The sequence below is a fragment of the Podarcis erhardii genome (genome assembly GCF_964252035.2).
Source record: "Podarcis erhardii genome assembly, chromosome: 15".
Taxonomy (NCBI): Eukaryota; Metazoa; Chordata; class Lepidosauria; order Squamata; family Lacertidae; genus Podarcis; species Podarcis erhardii.
Window position 1 is genome coordinate 13,048,348 of NC_138505.1, and position 22,791 is coordinate 13,071,138.

General features: G+C 43.9%; 1 protein-coding gene across 14 annotated transcripts in view; it reads right to left on the reverse strand.

Annotated features, from left to right (window-relative positions):
* The window catches only part of MARK2 (microtubule affinity regulating kinase 2), a 109,859-nt gene that overhangs the window by 48,410 nt on the left and 38,658 nt on the right, over positions 1-22,791 (reverse strand). Inside the window, exon 1 of one of the 14 annotated variants that reach the window (XM_081842916.1) lies at positions 2,795-3,491. The exons of the other annotated variants lie outside the window; for them this stretch is intronic. Within the exon in view, the coding sequence (XP_081699042.1) occupies positions 2,795-2,839 (45 nt within the window). The 5' untranslated portion in view covers positions 2,840-3,491. Of the gene's footprint in view, positions 1-2,794; positions 3,492-22,791 lie in introns of those variants that run through there. 14 annotated transcript variants of the gene reach the window in all.

A 22,791-nucleotide genomic window follows, 5' to 3' on the forward strand; every position in this document is an offset into this window, starting at 1 on the left:
CCCCACGTTGTGCAAAGACCTATCTGGAAGAACCCACCTCTCAAAATCTGGAGTGGAGGATGGCAATGGCAGTCCTAATCGTTCCGGAAAGAAACAAGAGGTACTGTGGTAACTTGGGCAGAAAATGCAGCAGGGGATGTTTTCAGTCGGGCCGTAAGACTTCTGGATCAGGCCCAGAGACCAATCTAGTCCAACATCCTGTTCTCACAGTGGCTAACCAGATGCTTATGGGAAGACCACAAGCAATAGTCCAATAGCTTTTGTGATTCCTAGCACCTGCCCATCTCCTTACAAGTTAGTTTTCTATGTGCAGAGGTTTCCCCATTATATTATAATATGGAGGAGCCATCCCATCCCACGAGTCCCCAGTCTGAAGAGAGATACTCAAGGTATAGCATTACCTAGCAAGAACTAGGCCATGATCAGGAAAGGAAGTTAAGAGCTTTATGATAATCTAACAGGCTCAAGACCACGAGCACAGAGGTCTAAATCAAACACATTGTTCTAATTATCTCTTCTTGAACCAGCTCATCATTCAAACCTTTTTAAAATGCTGCTCTCCCTCTCCCAACTTAAGAGATCATTCTTTGTAATATAACTTTTCAGAGGAATATCAAGCCTAGTCCGTTGCAGCAAAACCAAGAATGCCCTTTGGCACCTTAACAAGACTAATAAAATTATGGTATAAGCTCTAGTACACATAAGCTTATGCCATATTACATTTGTTTAAGTCATTTAAGTTGCCACAAGACTCTTTGTTGTTTAAGCTTTAATCAACAGATTAAAAACAATCTTCCTTCTAAAATAAATAAATGACTGAGTGGCAGCTTTTGTTTATTAAATTGCACTTTACTCCTTAAACACTCCCTTTTGTTCACTAGCTCTCAACAACACAGGTTGTGGTAACATCCAAATTAAATTATTTTATCAATTAAAAAACAGTTTAAAATCAACAAAAATGATTTAACTGGCTCATAGCTCTTATTTAGAATCCCCTGCCTGTTGTACTCTTTTCGCTGTACCCCGCTGTACTCTTTTCGGTATCTGCTTAAAACATTTTTGTTTGAGCAAGCCTATCCGGACATGTTAATGATGGCATGTTTTAATATTAATTTACTGTTAATTGTCATTATTTTTTAATGCTTTTAATTAGTTTAAACATTTCTTGTAAATTGGAATATTTATTGTAAAACAGCTTAGAGGTTTTACCACAATCAAGCAGTATAGAAATTTTATTAAATAAATAAAATAAAAATTATTTTCAGAGTAAGATTTTAAAAAAAGTCAGATGCCTGAAGTCATGCAGTTAAGTCACTTACAGTATCCTGAAATAAACTGTGATCTGAGTTTACCCATTCTGTGAAAATCTGATGTATTTATTTTATCCAAAAATGTATATCCTGTTTTTTCCACCACAAACATATTGCTCAAAACAGTTGACGGGTATTTAAAAAATAAGGACAAAAATAAAAATAGGAAGAATAATCCATCAATAAATCCACGATACCAAAAAATACCAAGGCTAAGAGAAGTATCAAAAAACTAAGGGCACAAAGCTTAAGTCAATTTGGATAGCCGGACTGGATTCTAGCAATGAAACTCCACATAATATCACTGCTAACTCTTTTTCAGGCCTAATAGATACCACCAAATGCAAGGAGGGAAGGATATTTGCTGCCCCATAATATTTCAGGACATATCATGTTTTAATATTCTGTTAGGATTATTAGAGGAGCACGCTGCTATTTATTTATTTATTTATTTATTTATTTATTTATTTATTTATTTATACATCCCCCGCCCATCTAGCTGGGTTTCCCCAGCCACTTATGCCATGGGGCCTATCCAAGCCCAGCATCCCGTTTTCCACAGTGACCAACCAGATGCTGAGGGGAAACCCATAAGCAGGACAGAAGAGCACAATGGCCCTCTACTGCTGTTGTTCCCTAGCACACTGCCCCTTGTCGCTAGAGGCTAATAAAGTCACCATTTCCAAGATGGGTACTTTCAACCTGTGCAAGGGCCTTTGTTCATGAAGAATAAGTCTACAAATGCCTATTAAGCCTGATGGCTATGTTATACCTGCACTGCTATAGGCAGTATGCTTCTGAATACTGGTTACTGGAAACTGCAGGAAGGGAAAGTGCTGTTGTTGCACACAGGTCTTGTTCACAGGCTTCCCACGGGCATCTAGTTGGCCACTGTGAGAACAGGATGCTGGACTGGATGGGCAGCTGGTCTGATTCAGAAGGTCTCTCCTGTTCTGATCCAGCAAAAGCCAGTTCTGATCCAGCAATATTCCCCTACCCTTCCAGGATAGTACTTGGGTAGAGAGAGATCAAGAATGAGGCCTCAGCTTGAGTCTGCTTTCCTCGCTCACCATGGGCCAACATGAAAGGACCGCATGCCCAAAATCTTACCAATCTGCATGGAATTAAAACTTGCTTCCTAGCCCTTGGGATTGGTGAATTTTACCTTTCTGAGGTCAAGGGAGTTTTTTTTTAATATGGGATCTCCCTGTTCAGTTACTCACTCTTGCAGTGAGAAGGAAGAGAGAGCATGTGAGTCTGAGGCCTGATCCGCATTTATCCCAGGGTGTAAAAGAAAGGTGAGTTGGGGGGTCGCATTCTCTAAATAGAGCCCCTATTGGAAACTCAGTTTCCTACCTCCATCAGATCACTAGCCACAAAATACCAGTTTTTCCTCATATAATCACCAGATCTTAATCCACCACCTCATATAAGGATCCCATTTTGGACCCCAGAAACCATACCCAGTAATACAAGAGACTTACTACTCCCATTGTCATAGGCACAACGTATCTATGTCCTCCACTCATTAATCGTAGTCTTCTCTGCTACCTCACGCAGTAGTGCCTCTGCCAGTCAGAGGCAAGCTGTACCTCATCGATCCACCGCTGCTCCAAGAGAGGCCAAAGAAAAAATGAGAAAGAGAGGGAGAAAAGACTGGATCCAGTTGCCTGCTTTCTCGGCCGTGAAGAAACGGATAAGGCAGGTATCCCAAAATTACTGCGAACAAGTCTGAGCAAAGCAGCAGCTCGTGGAAACTCAAGAGGGAATAATCCTTTCCTGGGACGGTGCGTTTACCCCTTCATTTGTTGACCCAAAACTTTCCTGACGGAGCAAAGTACAGCAACAGAACTGAGGAAGTGTGGAGCTTCCTCATCCAGCCGGTGCCCAAGTCTCCACCTCCGATACCTGAGAAAGGCAACACCTTTCGCAATTTCCCCACTTGCTGAGCCAGAGAGCACCTGGGTTGTTTGGCAAGTCCTCCAAGCCTCTTTTAAAGTCTGAGTGATGGTGGCGGGGAAATATTTTACACACACACCCCTCAAAAAACAACAACCCCAAAACCAAATAGTTAAATGGAGGTAACGGGTTATTCTAGAATCCAATCAAGGTTTACTCCAGAAGGAAGTCCAAATTGCTAGATCCTCCCCCCCCCCCCAAGACAGAAGGTAGGAGGAAACCTGCGTCTCACTTGGGAGGAGAGAAAGTGTGAGAGAGAATGAGTTAGAGCAACGTCAGGTTCTCCCCCACAGGAAGCTGCCTGCCCCACCCATGCAATCGGCAGGCAGGGCTTTGGAGAGAACCAGGGAGGGGAAGAGAAAGCAAAGGAAAAAAGGATGACGTTACCCCTTTGACCTGCCGTCAGGTGATCTGGAGCTCTGACAGGCAACTCTGTTGACTGAGCCCTGCAGAGCCTACTAAGTTTGCAAGGCAGATTTTTTTAAACTTTTTTTTAAAGGCTGCCAATTTGAAAGGAGTGGAAGGGAGAGAAAGCCTAGGAGAGATTGTACAGAGGTACGGCTGAGCAAACAGCTTCTAGGCAGGGCTGGGTGTACTCTGCACTTAGAGAGACAGAGTTCTGCAGTTAGGGAAGCTGAATTCTGCAACTGGTATAAATTCTACACCTCAGCATGAATTCTGCCCAATTTATCCTGCCCAAGCATCAAATCCTGCCCAATATATCCTGCCATTCTGCCCCCCACCTCCAAGAAACATAAAATGTATTCACTTTCTATGGTTCTCTGATCACTGGAAAGTTTATATACTTCGGCTTCAGTGGTTTCATGAGGCATTGCCCATATCCTTGCAAGCCATTAGGACCAGATAGCTTTAAAGAACACCATGAAACCTGAACATCTGAAACCTGCATCCAAGACTATATTCAATTTTTGTGTGTGTGTTCCCACAAAACTGCAGTTATAGGCTATCTACCTAGTTATAAGCAATCTTTTTCAGCTGTGTACAGGCACCAAGGACCATGGTTTTCTGTATACGTATAGCATTATGAAACCCTTCACCCACATCTGATCACCTGCAGCAATTAACAATTGCCTCCAGGCAACCAGCTCCACCTCTGTAGTGTGTGAATGCAGAACACAGATGCAGCAGCCAAAAGTATCAGATCCCCCTATCAAAAAGGACAGAAAAAGGCCCATTTGCAGAGGTGCAACAGCTGTTAAAATGAGCCACAATACCACAAGAGGGTATTACAACTCCCTAATAGGGATAGAAGCTCCAGACATGCTGCAATCTTTAAGCTCCATCTCCACCCCCACAACTGGGACAAACTTTCTACTCCAGGGAAAAACCTTTTTAGGTGCCAGCTTCTCAGCAGCCAGGAACACAGGTGCTGTGAACTGCTCCATTTCACTCAACACTGTGCTTACAAAATTCAGGAGGAGTGTGCACCTTAGAATTCAGATTTTTTAAAAGCACCCATGGTTCTGTACACAAAGCTGCCAGTGGTCTGACTCAGTGGCCACCTTCAACACAGCTCCAACTAGGATGTCTCTTTAACCATAGTTTATTATTTCGTGATCATCAGGAAACTATAGTTGCCAACTTCAGAACAAGCTAGGCTCTTAAACCACAGTATGATGTTTGTTTAAGGCTTGTTTTGAAGCTGATAACCACAGTTTCCTTATTTTAGACACAAGTACAAAATGAAGTTTAATTAATTAGAGATTTCCTGGTTTAATCACAGGTCAAGGAAAGGTGCTCATAAGTATCTCAGTTTAGTAAGCATGATCATCCAAAGAGGGTCAATATATTTAAGTATCGGCTGTGTCTGGGAACAGCTCTCTCAAGTTTCAGGCAGAAAGAAGTATTCCCAGCTCTACTGTCAAAGATCCTTTGATAACTGGAGATGCTGAAAATCGAATCTGGGACGATCTGCATGCAAAGTAAGTGTGCTAATACAGAGCTCCCCAACCTGCAATCAGGCCAAAATAAATTTGCATGAGGATTACAGAGCAGGGTGGGGGTGGGGGGGTTCTATGAGAGAACAATTCATTAGGAAACAGGAAGGTAACAAAGGCTCCCAGCAGCCAGGGAATGCTCACTTTCATTTGTCACAGTGCAGCTTACCAAAATATCAGCATATATACCCTATATGAAATACTGAAGGAAGTGCAAGGTAACTTGTAGTTCAAATTAAAACTACTTCCAGCAGCTGGATATTTGCTTCAGTGTCATTACGGCAACAGCTAAACAAAACAGTAGTGAAACACCTCCACACAAGTGTTAATTGTCATCTGTTAAAGTATTAGTTTATCAATACACTGGATTAGAGCTTGCAGCACTACCCCCAACCCACAAAGTGGAACACATGCATAGCCAACACCACCCCCCAGAGTAGGTTCCTGCGAGTTACATTTTAGATTCTAGCATTAAATAAGTTTTAAAAACTAATGTCAAAAAAGAAATACTAGTTCGCATCTTTACTGTTACTAGTTTACTTGGACATCATGAGTGTTGAGGAGCATAATAAACATGGTGTTCTTTCTGCTTGTAGAAAGCAGACGGAAGACCAACTTAATTATGTTTCCCAACTCTCATGATTTTGAAGTCGTTATCAGTTGTGTGTTTTTAAAGGTCTGCCTGAACTCTTAACGTTTGATGTAGGAATGAGAATGGTGCACAAGAGGAAATGTAGTCAGCAGTTCATTCAGCACCTTCCTGTCACATTCATGAAAATGCACAGGGATTAAATGTGCAAATTAGAGGAGAGTCCCTCCCAACCCTGATGCTGCTCCAAAGCAGATGCCTAGAGGGGGCTGACCCTTACTGGAGTATATGCAGGATGGAGCCTTTTGTTCAAGGCCCCTGAAGGCTGGGAATTTGCAACTGCAGCTGACTGGAGATGACTAGAGAAGCTTCCTGCAGGCATGACATGCACAGAGCCCTGGGCCAAATTGGGGCGGTGCTGCAGGGTCTAGCATTTTCTTTCTCCAGAGGCTTCCCTATATGGATAGAAAGAAGACAGCCAAATACTTCCCTCTGTAATTTAGTTGGTTGTTGAATTGCAGGTGTTGCAATACAAACCCTAATCTTCAACAGGCATACATTGTAGGAATATCGCAGCTGCTGCACACCAAGTCCCACCACCCATCCATCTAGGTTGGTATTGTCTTCATCAGTACTGCAGACCCCCTGTTTTTCAAAAGCCAAGCCATGGAACCCTGCTTTTGGGGGGGGGGGAGATGTCTCTACGGTGGTTTTCATTGTGTGAATGGTGCCATGGAGCCCCTGGGTGGACCACCAATTGAGGACACTGGCCTACATGACCATCAGGGTAGACTGTAAAATCTCTGTCAAGTGTGATGTACAGCAACAGTGCAAATAATAACCCGACCCCTCCAAAAGCTTCACACATATGACCTGCATCCAGTTATGGTCATAGCAAACAAGATTCAAATTCACACCTTTCCCTTTGGTCTCGGAAGTGCTCTGCTGCATCCCATCAGGCCAACTCTGCAGTGTCACAGATAGTCAATCATGAACCTCTGCTTTGTTCAAAGTCTCTAGAATGGTCGGTAAGCACTGTCCCCATGAAAAACAACAGCAGCTGCCACATGCCATCCACTAAGATACCCCGTCACTGCTCCGTTTGCCCACTAGACTTGCAAATGGGCCTGGTAAAAATAATATGCTGCACCTTGGGTTTCCATTTTGGGAACCGGAGGTTTCCTACTTCAGAGTAAGTAGGATGTCATTTGGTTTAACCACCCCACTACTTAGCTCATTTCCACAGGCTTCCCTATGAAACTCTGATGCCGGAGAGTGGCATTGTGTGAACACTTTCTGATTGGAGAGCAACCTCAGTTCACCTTCTCCATTTTGACAGGATTCCAAAATGCACATGCACATTGTCTGGTTGAACAAGCTTCTCCTGATATTAATAGGACAACAGCAAACAATTATTTAACCTATCTGAGACTGCACTTCTATTAAAATTAAAGATACAAAGCAGCTTACAGAGAGGACAAACCCAAGCAAAAATGGAGGCAATAAATTATTAAGTTATTTCAAACCTAAGAGTGGAGATCAATAAAGCTTACATAAAATAAAAATCATAATAGCAGCAGCGAGACAATAAAAGCTATAAAAAGCCACTAAAAACCACTAAAAGCCTCAGAAAACAGATGAAAAGTACTAACCTCTGGAAAAGTATAAAAAAGACACCCTTGTGCCAGCTCAGCCCACCCCAGTCATTTCTTGGCCTTCAGTTTCCAAAGTTCTCTTTGGGAAAACAAGGGCAAGATATCCACCTATTTGCATGGATGGATGGATGGCACTGACAAGGTTCACTGTGACCTAGCCCTCATAAAACATAAGAGGAGAGGTTTAACACATCCACACCCCTACATACTATGTTATGCAATGGAGAAGGCTGGAGCAGCTGTCTGTATGTTTAAAGCAGGAGTGGGGAAACGCTGGCCCTCCAGTTGTTGCCAAACTACAGCTCCCATCAGCACCAGCATGCATGGCAAAAGGTTCCCCACACCTGGTCAAAGCAAGGAGATCCTTATGATCAAATTCTGCATCACATTATTATTTGTACAAATGTGCATTTAATGTGTCTGGCACTTCACTCAGCACAGGAGGGCTGGGTCCTACCTTGAGGAGCAGACAATTTAAAACCTGACATAGGCAAAAAAGAGGAAAGGTGTGTGTGGGAGAGTAACCCAAGGAAAGAATAAAGGCACCACTAAATGGCAGATTCTCTACTTGGTCTCTAAATCTATGGGCTCATAGAACAAAGCACACACACGCATGTTCTGGGCTTCAGATTCTTATGTGCTTCAAATTTATTCCACAATGTAAGCCTGCCTGAGTGGGGAAGACAGTAAGCAAGTGAATGTGCACTTGAGAAAGTCTCATCTGCTTTTGTAGAGGCCCAGATTAAGTTCATTCTCTGGGTCATCCAATAATCTTTTCAAATTCTTAGTCTACATCAAGCCAATTTTTGTTCTGCTGAGCCAATACACAAGTTGCCTCAGAACCAAATTTTGTTTGGGTAAACAACAATCACCACAAGATATCCTAGGAGTCATTAGCCTCATTCACCAATTAAAGGCAAACAACAGCCTGCAGACATCTGGAGGAGGAGATGGAGGGACACCCTAACACACAATTATCCCACACAGTGTAATGACCCTTCCTTGCATTTTATTTGGGCTAGAATGCAACATCAATTTGACATTCTTATCTAAGGTTTTGGAGTCACCTGAGGCTGAGGCTTGAAAAAAATTGCTGTATATTCACCATCAATTTGGTGTGCTTGTCTTAAAGCCACCAATATTTCAAAAGGCATAAAGGTTTTAACACATTTCATTTGTTGCAAAAGCAACAAACAAAGGAATACTGTAAGTGCATTGTGAGGGGACCATGTCCAACAATTGTTCAAAGTGTTGCATAGTGATGTGTGCACACAAAGATGTATTGCATTCCTGTGGGAACCCTGTCTAGGAAGGCTCAAGCCACATAAGTCTCCAGAGGAGAGCAGGCTAGACTTCTCTTCCTCTAAAAGGGTCCCCAAGTGCAATGCCTAACTTTGGCATCTATTAATTTAAGTGGGGATAACAGGTGTATTTGGGGAACACCACTTGTGTGTTAACCCTGCTCCCTCCCTATTACAAAAAAAAAATATCAAAAAATCAAGTTGCTTCTACCTGCACCATTCTGAGCTTGTTACCCAGGAACATGAAAAACCGTCTTGTAATGAGTCAGACCACGGGTGCATTTAGCTTAGGGACCATTCACAGACACTGTCTGGTAGTGACTCTCCAGATTTCAGACAGGGGCTTTTCCAGCCTTAATTGCAAACAATGTGATCGACCACTGAACTATGACCCTTCCCTAAAGGCATTTCACTCTTGGTCAAGCTGGAGTGTGACAAAAGTATGGGGTTGAGGAAAGAGAATGAAATGAATAGAAGAGCTGCCATCATTATTCATGTTATGCTATCTCAGGTGGGTATCTATCAAAATGGCTGCTACTCCACATCATTTGGCCAGTTTTAGTCTGGCCACCATGTCATCTACCTCACTTCTGGCCCCAAAGAAGCTAGGAATGCATGTCATTACTGATTAGTATATTGATCCATATCTACTGCTCCAAAGCAATGAAACTGTACACTGGAAGAAAACTCAGCCTTTAAGCTTGGGAGCTTCAGACTATCATCTCAGCATACTGGCAGAGGAAATACAGATATGACGTGTATACACAGATCCTCCCCAGAAAAAAACCCAAGCAGATGTTCTGTGGAAAACACAGACCGGGCTTTACATAAAGTATATTTCAAGAGCATTAAAAAAAGAAAGAAAAAGAGTTTAAACCAGGGGGATTCATTTGGGGGGCCTGGTTCCTGACATCATTTATTCTGTGGCAACCAGAATTTAGACAGTGACAGAATTCTGTCTTTCTTGGTGTGTATGTTTCTATCTATCTCATACAGAGCAGACCCTGGGCATAAAAACCTATGATATGCTTCAAGGCGGGGGATGGGGAAGAGCCTGTAGCCCTCCAGATGTTGTTGGACTCTGAACTGCTGTAAGTGCCAGCCAGTATGGCCAATGATCAGGAAAGATGGGAGCAATATCTGGGGAACCACAGGCTACCCACTCCTGCTTTAAAGGACCCCTGCATGAAAATATATCAGTGCAATTCTACTTGGGAATCCTCCCTCTAGTTCACCTCCCCATGAAACTCGTGAGGCGGATTAGGCAGAATGGGGAGGCAACTGGGACCAAGGTTGCACAGAAAAGCTTCCTGGCTCTGCAGGGATTTGAACAGCTCCCCAAAGAGAGCTCAATCTAGCCTCTAAAGTTTATCTAAATCTCCTTAAATGCCAAAAGGTTTTTTGAAGGAGAAAAAAAACACACACAGAAAGGTAAAAGCAAATACGGGGTGGAATAAAGGATGCTTGCTTCCTCAGGCCGCCAGCTTAGAAGTACACCCACACCCCTAGAAAGCTGATTGGTAGATAGGCTGTTTCACCAACTTTGCTAACCTGGTGGTTGTGGAACTTCCTTCTCCCCCCCCCCCCCCAACTTCATTTTGAGCTAGGCAGCCAAGGAGAAAGTTCTACCACCACCCCTTAGCGCAGCCCTTCCGGTTTCCTGCCAGAACTTGTTAGTCCTGTTACCCAGCAGAGCAACTCCAGTTACATTTGCATCTCCCTGCAGTATGTTTGTTCTGAATAAACACCCACTGAAGAGTTAACAAAAGGAGATAGACCTATTTACCTCTGACAGAAGGAGGTCACCTAGGAAAAAATTATGCTTCATTTGAAGTCACTCCTTAGGAGTAAAAGGGGTGGGGGTTAAGAAAAACTATAAACCAGGTGTGGGGAACCTGTGGCCCTCCAGATGTTGCTGAATGTTAACTTCCAGTATTGCTGGGGCTGATAGAAGTTGTGGCTCAGCAACATCTGGAGGGCCACAGGTTCCCCGCACTTGGTATAAATCCACCAAGCCAAGAGCCAAAACATTTGAGGAGGAAGCCACATAGGGCGGTCAGCCAGTTTACGTTAATGTTCACTCCGTAATTAAATATAAATCAATGCATATATGACCAAAATCTCTATTGATACAGGCAAGTAATTTGCAATAAAATTTAACAAAAATACTCAACAGTCAAAGAAAGCCATGTTACTTATTTCCTTTTCATTTACAATCACAGCAACACTTTCTTGCTTGTAAAAGGTCATAAGAACAGTACTGCTGGATCAGGCCAGTGGCCTATCTTGTGCAGTATCCTATTCTTACTGTAGTCAAGCAGATGCCCATCCACAAGCAGGACCCATTAGTGTAGAAAGAATATAGTCTTATCCTCCACAAATCTGTCTAACCTCCTTTCAAAGCCATCAGAGTTGGTGACCATCACTATATCTTGTGGGAGAAAATGGCATAGTTTAACTATGCACTGGATGATGAAGGAGGAGGAGAACCATGTAAGCTGCCCCAAACCATTTGGAAATGCTCCATTCCATCTGAATCAGGAGATGCTGTGAAGAAAGTAGACTGGTGTCTGGAAGCAGTAAAATGTTGGATGGGGGCCAACAAACTGAGGTTGAATTCTGATAAGATGGAGTTTCTGTGGATGAGTGGTTCCCATGCCCAGGAATTAGATGTAGAACCTGTTCTGGAAGGGTTGCACTCCCCCTGAAGGAACTGGTTCCTAGTCTGCGAGTATGCCTGGATTCCAACTTCTCAATGAAGTCTCAACTGAATTCTTTGGCCAGGAGTGTTTATGCCCAGGTTGGGCTGAACTGCCTACTACTTGGACAGCCTGTCATACTTGGACAGCCTGATCTCAACTGCCCAGACTCTAGTGAGCTCCCACTTAAGACTACTGCAATGTGCTCTATGTGGAGATGCCCTTGGAGACAACCCAGAAACTGCAGCTAGTGCAGAATGTGGCTACTAGATTGGCAAGTGGGGCAGCCGGGTGGGACCATGCACCACCCTCAGGAGAGCTCTCCAGCAGCTGCCAGTGAGCTACTGAGTCCAATTTGAGGTGTTAGTACTAGCATACAATGTCCTAAATGGCTTGGGATCAAGTACCTGAAGATCCCCCACCACTAATAGGACCCAAAGATCAGCATAGGAGGCCATGTTGGTGGTGCTGCCTCTGGTTGGTGTTGACTTGAGACAAGTTCATCTCCCTCACTGACTTTCAGGAAAACCTACAAACATTCCTGCTAACCCAGGCATTTGATGACTGAAAAAATACTGGCCATGATGACAACCTTGAAGTAAGCAACTGTGAGGGTGTGTGATCATTTTTAAACGTGTTTTGATGTTCTAAAATGTTTTATGTGCTTATTAATGTTACAGTGGTACCTCAGGATGCGAACAGGATCTGTTCCGGAACCCATTCGCATCCTGAAGCGAATGTAACCCGCGTCCACGGGTCGTGATTCGCCGCTTCCATGCATGACGTCATTTTGAGCGTCTGCGCATGCGTGAGCGGCAAAACCCGGAAGTAACGCGCTCTGTTACTTCCGGGTCGCTGCGGAGCGCAACCCGAAAATATTCATTCCAACTTGTAAGAATACTAATCTAGCTTTGCCATCCCCCTCAAAGCAAGCCCTCAAAGATGGAACTTGGACTAGGAATATATCACATGAACTTTCCATCATCCTTAAAGGTAAAGGTAAAGAGACCACTGACCATTAGGTCCAGTCGTGGCCGACTCTGGGGTGGCAGCGCTCATCTCGCTTTATTGGCCGAGAGAGCTGGCGTACAGCTTCTGGGTCTTGTGGCCAGCATGACTAAGCCACTTCTGGCGAACCAGAGCAGCGCACAGAAATGCGTTTACCTTCCCGCTGGAGCAGTACCTATTTAACTACTTGCACCTATTTATACTACGTGCTTTCGAACTGCTAGGTTGGCAGGAGCTTACAGACACCATATTAGTAAGTCACCTAAATTTCCCACATGAAGAAAGGTGGCTGTGAGACTAACATCGCCCAGCCCACTGGGTGAGGCAGAGCTGGAATTGAGCATTAGCCAATGAACCATACTAATCTTCAAGTTTTTTTCTTCTCCTTTCTGCTTAGAAGCTAGCTCCCTCTACTGCCAATAGGTGCATCAATACACCTTTGCAAGCTTCTGTAAATCTGGGATAACAAGGTAGCCTGTGGAAGATTAGACTGTATCTTCTTTTTAAGATATTCTCCAGCACTTATCAATCTAGGTTCTAGCTGGCACAAGGCCAGGCCACAAGAGTCTGACACAGACACAGACACACACACACACCCAATATCATCAAGGACAACTGGCACTGTGCTTGAGCAACATGGTCACAAAGGAGCTCCAAACGAGAGTCCCAAAACATTTTGATCCAAATTTCTCATTTCCTACTGCGCATGGCCATCTGAAAGGCAACTAATGTCAAACAGCCAGCCCTGGAGTTACAGAGATAAGACGGTAGAATGAACCGGCTTCCCAAATGGCAGCTTTCAAACAGGAACAGGAAGTGAGGCCTGTTTGTCACTCAAGGCTCCTTTTAGCTTTATGGCTCTAATTTAATGCCAAGCTCAAACTGAACAGGCACCTGGCGACTGCCTCCTTGCAGTCTGGAGGAGGATTCAGGAGGGTACTGGGAACATAAATTGCCGTGGTGCTGCTGTTGTGAACTGAGACAAACGCTGCTTCTCAGCAAAGGCTGCCACCTATCCTATTCATAACAGGCCAACAGGAGATGGGGTAGGGTGAGGACAAGCACTTGTAGCTCAGCTACCTTTGCAGTACCATATTTAAAATCAGCCTAAGTTTCAGCATCAGATTAACTTAAACGTCAACAATAAAACAAATCACTTCCTTATACAGAAAGTCCAGATGGCTGCCCTTACATGTGCCAGTTTATTAGTCTGGCCCGGAAGTGAGGAACCTTTTGCAGCCCGGGAGTCATATTCCCCTCTGGGCAACCATTCAAGGGCCACATGCCAATGTTGAGCAGGGCTAGGGGTGGAAGTGGGTGCGGCAATATATGTGAATTTTAGCATTGTACAGTAGGCTGGTTTTTACACACCCACCCACCCACGCCCTGAATCCTCAATCCAGAGGATGGCCTGGAAATAGTTTCAAGGGCTAGACAGTAAAGCCTGGAGGGTCTCATTTGGCCCCAAGACCCGAGGTCCCACACCCCAGGTCTAGCCTGTTGACAACAAAGCCCCGTGCACTAGAGAAGGCCATCATTAAACAAGTTTAAAACTACTAACAAGATCATGTGAGTGCACACATATCCAGGGTGGCAGCTGAAGACCGGACTTCTTCTGCTTGCACATTTAACACAGTGCTGCTGCTAGCACCAAACTGGAACTGGGGTCTTGCAGGGGTTAGAGCACAGCACTTGCAAGAGTTGCATTACGATGGTGATTTCATCAAGTCACAAACCAGCAGGCACTCTTGATTCTGGCTAGTGCTGCTTTCCTCTTGTCACAGGAAGTGAGCCTATGACTATTCTCAGCCTTTCCCAATTGCGAACCCTGGGGCAAAAGCCCCAACCAAAGCCGCCAGCTTTCTTGGGAGAGCCAGTTTCCCTTTACAAGATGAGGGCAATCATTTGGTGATCATCAGGGGCTGGTGGAGGAAGAAGTTAAAGAAACTGACTCGTGTAAAGCACAGCACAATTTTAAGTTGGAATGAAGTGGGCAGATTAAAAAATACTGATGTACACGCCCCAATTGTGTGACTATGAAACAGAATGCAGTATGTGACAAATCTCTTCCTGTATTTAAAAAAGGAGACATTTGCTTGTCATTGCTTAAATTCTGGTGTGATGCACAAAGCAACTTAACTCCAATTAAAAACTATTTCAAAATTCTTGCTGTAAGCTTAGTTGTTCAGAAAGCTAGTATTCCTGCTACTAGAAGCTGATGTTAATTCATTACATTTATATTCTGCCTTTCCTCCAAAGAGTTGAAGGTGGTTTCTTCTTCCCCTATGTGGATCCTCCCCTATTCTTAGTCTCACAATAACCATGGCTCAAAATCACCCAGTGAGCTTAATGGGATGTTACAGAACAGATCTCTGCCAAATCCACCTAGTTCCATAAATATTGAACTGGGTTTTCAGATAATGTGTTCTGCCTCAAAACCTTCCTGTAAATCAAACACAAGCTAAATTCAGAAAGAATTGGCTAGAAGATGGCAAACAACCCACTGACTACCAAGTTCCCTCTTTCTCTCAAATGGCTTCCCTCTCTAATTTCTGACTAGTGCTAAAGTCTACCTTGTTGTGACGTCCAAATCAACCACCCATGGCTAACGCTTGCCTTCTGAAGTGGAATCAGAAGCCCATTTCAAACCCTAGTTTCTGATTCAGGTTGGGGAGAGGGGCAACATTAACTGCTGATTTGGACATCAGGTTCTCATTAAATAGGAAAAAGAAAGTGAAACTACACAAGAGGGAAGGAAGGAGCAACTGAGCCCCACAGCGCTCACAATCGTTTGGAAGAGCATCTGAACTAAACCACAATCAGGCAGTAGCTACAAGTTAGATTTTTCACTATAATTTCCCAAGGAGGATAGCAACTTGCAACATCCCCATGACTCACAGGGACTAGTACTCTTTCCTAATCCTACAATTATAAAAACAAAAGGTGGCTTCAGCTGATCTGAGGCAGAAAATACCAGTGGTTCAAGATAATCATGCACTAGGATCAAGCAACAGTGGACAACAGGCAAGCACAGACATTAGGACTCAGATATCACCTTCCATCAGACTCTTTGGGTTGCATTCCATGCTAGTCCTACTCAGAGTAGACCAACTGATATTAATGGCAATGACTAACTTCATTGGGCCTACTCTGAGAAAGGCTTAGTTGGCTGCAAGTCTTTGAAACTCTTCTCCCTCTGTCCACTCATCTTCGTCCCACCACCAATTCCCTGGCTCTGAGCCTTCTTCCCTTGGGGGTCCCCAATTGATGCCTCCCATCACTCCCCTGCATCCAGCCAGCCCATGACATCCTGCCTCCTTCCCAAAACCTAGTTAGCACTTTCCCAGCTTTGGGAAGGAGGTAGGAGGGCTCTAGGACCATGCCAGAGCCTCACACCTCCTGTGGGTTTCCTGTCAAAGTATTCTTGCAGCCCACTTGCTATGAAAAGCTGTGCCGCCCTGATGTAGAGAGTAGTCAGTAAGGGCTGGTATGGAACATGGAGGACAAAATTTGCAATGCCAACGATAAATCCACTCAACCTGATATTCTTGCTGGAAAGCAACCTGTGTATTATGCATGTAAATAGTATAGGCAGTGTTGTATCCCCTGAATAATCACTTCAGAAGTAACTAAGTGGATTGCTCTGGTAAGTCAACATTGCCTCAAATGGCAGGAGACTATGAGCACTGTGTGAAATCACTATGCTCCATCTTCCAGCCCCATAAACTAGCAGAAGGGCAATAGCTCAGTGGCAGAGCCTATGCCTTGCAAGCAAATGGTGACTGCCGCAATGCCATAGTCATCTTTGACTTGACTTAACAGTCCAGGGGTCCTTTACCTTTACCCAGGTTCAATCCCCGGCATCTCCAGGTAGGCTTGGAAAAGACTCTTGCCTGAAATCATGGAGAGTGAGGCAACACTGAGCTAGATGGACCAATGTTCTGACTCTGTGCAAGGCAGCCTGTTGCCTATCCTATGTTCTAAAGCAGGCACAGGCAAACTCTGGCCCTCCAGATGATTGGGGCTACAATTCCCATCATCCCTAGCCAACAGGACCAGTTATCAGGGATGATGGGAAACTGTAGTCCCAAACATCTGGAGGGCCGGAGTTTGCCTATGCCTGTTCTAAAGCCTAGCTACTGAACTCTTTTGACACCCTCTCCCTTTCCCCCCTCACTGCCTAATATGGAAAGGTTCCAAAGGGGCCTAAAACCCTCTGGGTAAATGCTCCACGTCATCAGTTTAAGAACAGCAGGATCAGTTCCCTATTTTGCTTAATAAAGGACTGTGTTTGAATCACAGGGGATTCCATGCTACATCATTTGGGATTTTCCAAGGCAGAATACTTAGATCCCTGTCTGTGAGCAACTTAAATATTAAGCAACATGAGCAGGGGATCTGGGAGGGAGGTGGATGTCTGCAAAGAAAGAAGAGGAATCCTTAAGCCAGGCTTATACAACTATGACTTATCAAACTGAATGCAGCCTCGTCTGTGTGCTTGACAGTGCTTTGTGCTTGTAGAGCTTGGCAGGCAGCTAAAAGAGGTGTTATCAAGTTCCTGGTGGGCTGCATTCAGCTTGGGAGTGTTGCAAGTTACAGAGGTCAACCAAGAATACTATCCATTTTTGGTATGAATCCACTCTGCAGGGAGTGGGGAAGAGACAATCAACCTGTCTCTGGGCTGTACCACTTCAGAACTGCAGGTGAGACAAGAAGCTGGCAGATTCCAGCAAGGTCTCACCCTATAAGGCCAACAACTTGTCTACATTACAGCCACTTCCATAAAGGCTGGCTCACCAGGCTGCTTCTCAGGAGCCCAACAAGGACTGCTTTTGAATGTTGAGAAGACCCTCTCTCTCCCAGTTGGCTATTATAAGAGCCTTATAACAGTAAGAACTTGGTGCCTCAGCAATCTTGTTTTCCTCTTTCCTTCTCATCCCCTTTTCCTTTTGTGTGGTGTGTTTCTAGACTATATGCTTAAGGGCAGGAACAATGTTATTTTTATTGATATATATATAAGCTGCTCTGGGAGCCTTCCAGGCTGAAGAGTGGGATATAAAATTTGGAACAAACAAACAAAGATAACAGAATAAACTGAATCGCCTGTATAAAAATAAAATAAATCCCTGCACTCAGAGAAGTAGCATGTCAAGGAAAACACTCAGCTAGGACCGCCTTCCACCTTTCACCAGGGGAATTCCCCCCCCCCCCACAAAGAAAGTGTGAAGCAGAGAATGAAATAAGAGAGCGAGCGAGAGCAGAATGATTTTCCCATACAATGGTAATGATCTCTCATGGAGAAATTTTCTAAATAGAATATATTCTGATTCATTTTTATTATTATTTTTTTGTATTTATGGCATTTTACAATTTTTGTAAACTACTTAGGTATTTTTGTCTATACATAGAACTTTATATATTCTAAATAAATAAATACCGTAGACTCTAAAGTCCTGTGACTCACAGTTAAGCCTCCCTAGGGTGAAACACATGAAACCTTGGGAAGCAACTATAGTCACTGCAGGCAATACTAAGCTGAGTGGTGAGTCTGTTTAAGCTAGCTTCTTATATTCCTGTGTGGAATATTTGAAGTTACTGATTAACAGTTTTTTGTCTGATCAATGGATTGGCATTCCGAACTTCATGCTAAAATGCTGTCCTGTTTCAGAGCTCATGCTAATTGCAAAGGAAAAATCACGCAGGAATCTCACCCCTTTGACAACATAATGATCACCAGAGAGCACTAAGAACCACTGGTACAGTTTCCTTTCACAATTCACCTTCTTTCCTAAGTGAAAACACATCTCCTTGCTTATTCTATCTTTCCGACAATGCTTTAAAGAAGAAAATTAGTTTTTCCATTTTACCAATGGGAACCCAGATATAAGTTATTTTCTTGCTGCGGCTAGAATCTTAATTGCTCAACACTTAAAGGAGGCTAAGGCTCTACCAATTCAACAATGAGAGCTTAACTTATTTGAAATTCATGTATTTACTATGAAGTACAGAGGATAAAGTGAAACTGGTTGAGAATGTGACAGTAATTGATATGATTTTCTTGTTGTTACTAACAAAACAGCTAAAAGTTAAAATCAGGTCTAAAGTTATATTGCATTCATGGTGGTATGACAGCATATCAGTGATAATAGAACAGGAATAAGATGCTGTGATGCTTTGTGTACACACTTGTACTTTATGTGCTGCTTCTCAGCTGCGTGAGATTTTTTTGGTATGTACTTTTTTCTTTCAAATAAAATAAATCAATATATACATCATTTAATTTTTAAAAAATGGAGAGAGGGGGAAAGAAGACAAGACCTGTTCAAAGAAGTATGTCCCCCACTGGCCAAGTACGACATGAGACAATGGCTGGGCTAACATATCACAACAAGCCAGGGACGCTGGCTGATCAATGTTTGTTGTGGACAAGCAGTGCACTGATGCACAATGCTCTTCTGTTCCTGCTTCACTCCTCCCCTGGCACGAGTGGGAACACAAGAAGCTGCCTTATACTGAGTCATGGTCCATCTAGCTCGGTATTGTCTACACTGGCCGGCAATGACTCTCAAGGATTTCAGACAGGGAGCATTCCCAGCCCAACTGAGAGATGCCACTGCTAACTGAACCTGGGACCTTCTGTATCCAAAGCAGATGCCATACCACTGAGCCACCGCTTTTCACCAAATCAAAGCAAGAGGCCACAATTAAGCTGAATCCAGGATCCTGGTTTGTTGCCAGGATTGCTAGACAGCCTTAAACTGTGGTTTCTTGCTGGCTTATGAATTCTGGCTTAACTAACCAGGATCCCGGGTTCAGGAGTCCCAGGAAGCCAAGTGTTATACACATTCAGCCTTCATGGGCTCAGAGCCTTGGTGTGATTTTATTCAACTATGTCCCACCTTTCTGTCCTAAAACAGGATCCCTCAAGATTAGCAAATCATAATCAAACAAAAAACTGCCATCATGAAAACAAAATAGCAGCAACAACCATAAACAGAAAGAACACCCAATGCAACAATGTGTCCAAATAAATTTGGTTTCATTGGTGCCTATGGCCATAGAGAGTGTTGGCTGGCAGAATCTCCCACACAGCAGAGCATTCCACAGCCTGGACACCCACATTACAGTGGGCTAGTCTTGCATTCTCCGTTCACATGGGCAATTTCTCTTATATGAGCCAGGGAGCAAGTATTAGCATAGCATGGGAGACGCAGGCTGGGATGACACCAGTCTCTGCAGCCTGTGCTGCATGTGCTTCAGCTGAGGCACAGAACAGCCCTGAGATCTGAAAGTGTATCTAAGCCTACCACCCAGATGCCAACTCTCTCAACCTAAATAAGTGAGCATGTTCTTGTGGAAGGCTAGTCTAGAAAGGAGAGCGCAGTGACCACACAGAAAAAACAAAGCCACTTTAGGGTTGGAGAGACAAAGCTGAAGGCTTCCTTCTGCTCACCACCTTCAATGGGCACTACCAAAGCGCTAAAATATTCCCAGGAAAGGCTCCTGCATACCAGTCAACTGAAAAGATCCCTTTTTTTGTCATCTACTGTAGCAAGTCACACATTAGTTTCTCTAAGCTAGTTGTGATGTCTTGTATATTTGAGATGCTTTCCGGTAAGGAAAAGGAGCAACATGGCTAAAACGTGCATTATTTTGCCTGCCTTTTTGTCCATGGCCCCCAATTACTATTTTAAATAGGAAAGCAGGCAAGCAAAGACACTCACTGTGGGAGTGGAAGGAAGCTTTATCATCAGCAAACCTCACCTTCACTGCTAAGTCAGGTGGTGATGGGTAAAGATTATCAAAGTGAGCTTGTGTCAGTTCAACAAAAGGTGACCCAGGAAAAGTTCTCCAAATCGTATGCTTAATATTGGAATATTTTCATGCAAATAGTATCCAAGAAACACTAATTTAAACTTTCCCAACCAGGTGCCCTCCAGATATTTTGGATAGCCCATCACCCGAAGCCAGCATAGCCAATGTTCAGGGATTGTTGTTGTTGTTAAAATCTGTATACCGCCCTTCATCCATACATCTCAGGGCAGTTTACATATTTAAAAGGATGATGGAAATCATAGTCTAAAATCATCTGAAGGGCACTGAGGTGGGGAAGGCTGTGCTAACATGTTGCATCTCTCCAAAATGGAAGCAAATCCACAAACTCTTGAATGACAAGAGGCACAACCAACAAGACAGTAAAAAATGATCTGATGAGAATATTTGCAGAGGTGGGGCAAAAACACTTAACCTCCTTCATGTTGGGAGGATAAAAGGAAGGCCATTTATGCCACCATTAACACCTTGGAGAGAAAGGCAGGATAAAAAAATGCAAGGAATAAAACAAAATGAAATCCGACCTCCTCCCTTAAATGGCTGGAGGAAGAGAATTGAATAAACTTAATGTGGCCAAAAGCAGGTAAATCCATGTCCAGAAAATGGAGGTCCTTCCGTACTGGAAAAATTGACGCAAACTGCCCCCATCTGCATCTGAGAAGAAAAGCTAAAAATAGGCAGCTAAGAATATGAACTTTTATTCGGCACTCATCCTAGCATTTGGCATATGTTCTCCCTCTCTATTCTCTCCACCCCCATCCCCTCCAAAGCAACCTTCCACTTCTGTGGTTAGCTATAAGTTTTCTCTGGTAAGCTCCATTTCCCCTCCCACTGGGATTCTCCCCCCGCCCTTGCATTAAGCAACAATTCTTTGTAGCACCCACAGAGTGCGTGGAGCACTTCTCCTTCATCCATATTGCTCACGTGAAGCCCAGAGGGATACACTCCTGATGAGGAAGAGAGACAGGAGGCGGTGAGGGGTGGAGAGGGGGGAAGTCAGCACACCGGCAACACAAATGACAAGGAAGACTGATTGGTGGGAAGCAGGAAGGTTTGCTTCTGAGAGCATTTTGATTCTATCCAGCTTTGCTGCCTTTATAGAACAGGCATAGGCAAACTCGGCCCTCCAGATGTTTTGAGACTACAATTCCCATCATCCCTGACCACTGGTCCTGTTAGCTAGGGATGATGGGAGTAGTAGTCCCAAAACAGCTGGAGGGCAGAATTTGCCTATGCCTGCTTTAGAAGAAAGGGAATTCCTCCCTCTCCCCTCACCTCCCTGAACGTGCTGCTCTTCTTTCATTAATAGGTCCAAGCAAGAGTCAGGGCCAGGGAACACAATCCAAATCATCACCTTGCTCTTTTTATTTTATTAATATGCCGCATTCTGCACCACATATATCCATGCTGGAGGCGGCCTACACGCTGAACCACCACCACATACATTGAAATAAAGACTATAATGCCACCACCGAAACAATAAAGAAACAGCCTGATTTTTTAAAAAAATCAGCATGGTGTTAATCAGAACCACAGAAGAAACTCTGCTCTTGAATTGAGTTGCCCATATTCCCTGGCTGCCCACCTCCCATGCTTGCAAATCCCTCCACAAAACCCACGGCTTTGGCCATAGGAAGCTTCCTTATACTGGCAGTCTTTCCCAGCCCTACCTGGATTTGCCACTGGGAATTGAACCTGAGACCTTCTATATGCAAAACAGATGCTCTACCACTAAGCTGGAGCTTAAGGATACCTTGTTCTGGATGTGTCCCTCTGTGTGCTCCATCCCACACCCAAGGTGTCATTACCAAATAAAGGTCAGCAGGCACTCACCTGTGTGGGACCTTCTCAGTAGTCACACCAACTGATCCAAGTCCTGACATTGGCCTCTCTTACAAAAGAAGTTTGGCAAAACAACCCCTCTCATTCAAAAAGAGCATGTAGCAAGCTCTCCTTTCTTACCAAGGATTCAATTGCTGCTGGTTGCTGTTCCTGAGACTGTAGCCATGTTTTTTGGTCTCTACTGAAAAGAAGATTATCCGTTCTAGTGCCATTGCTGTTGTATTACTGGTATTTATCATGTCACTATGAATTTTAAGCCACTTCACATTCACTTTGGATAAATGAGAGGAGGGATACATTTGTGGGAGGGGGGGTTAATGCTCCAAATAAAGCAAATGCCCAGGCTCTCATGGCAGGGCAAAGAATGCTAACCCTTAACACTATTCCTGTTGAGGACAGAGTAATGAACTGAAGTCAGGTTACAAAGCATGAGTTCAGCAGGTAAATCAGAGACTGGAATACCTGACTAAGCACAAGTCAAAACATTTCTCTAACAGCAAATATAAGTCTTGGCACTAGGCAATCAAAGAATTGTAGAGTTGGAAGGGACCACAAGGGTCATCTAGTCCAACCACCTGCAATGCAGGAATCAAACAAGCTCTCCTTCCAGTAGGCTGGCTTTGCAAAGCTTGTTTGC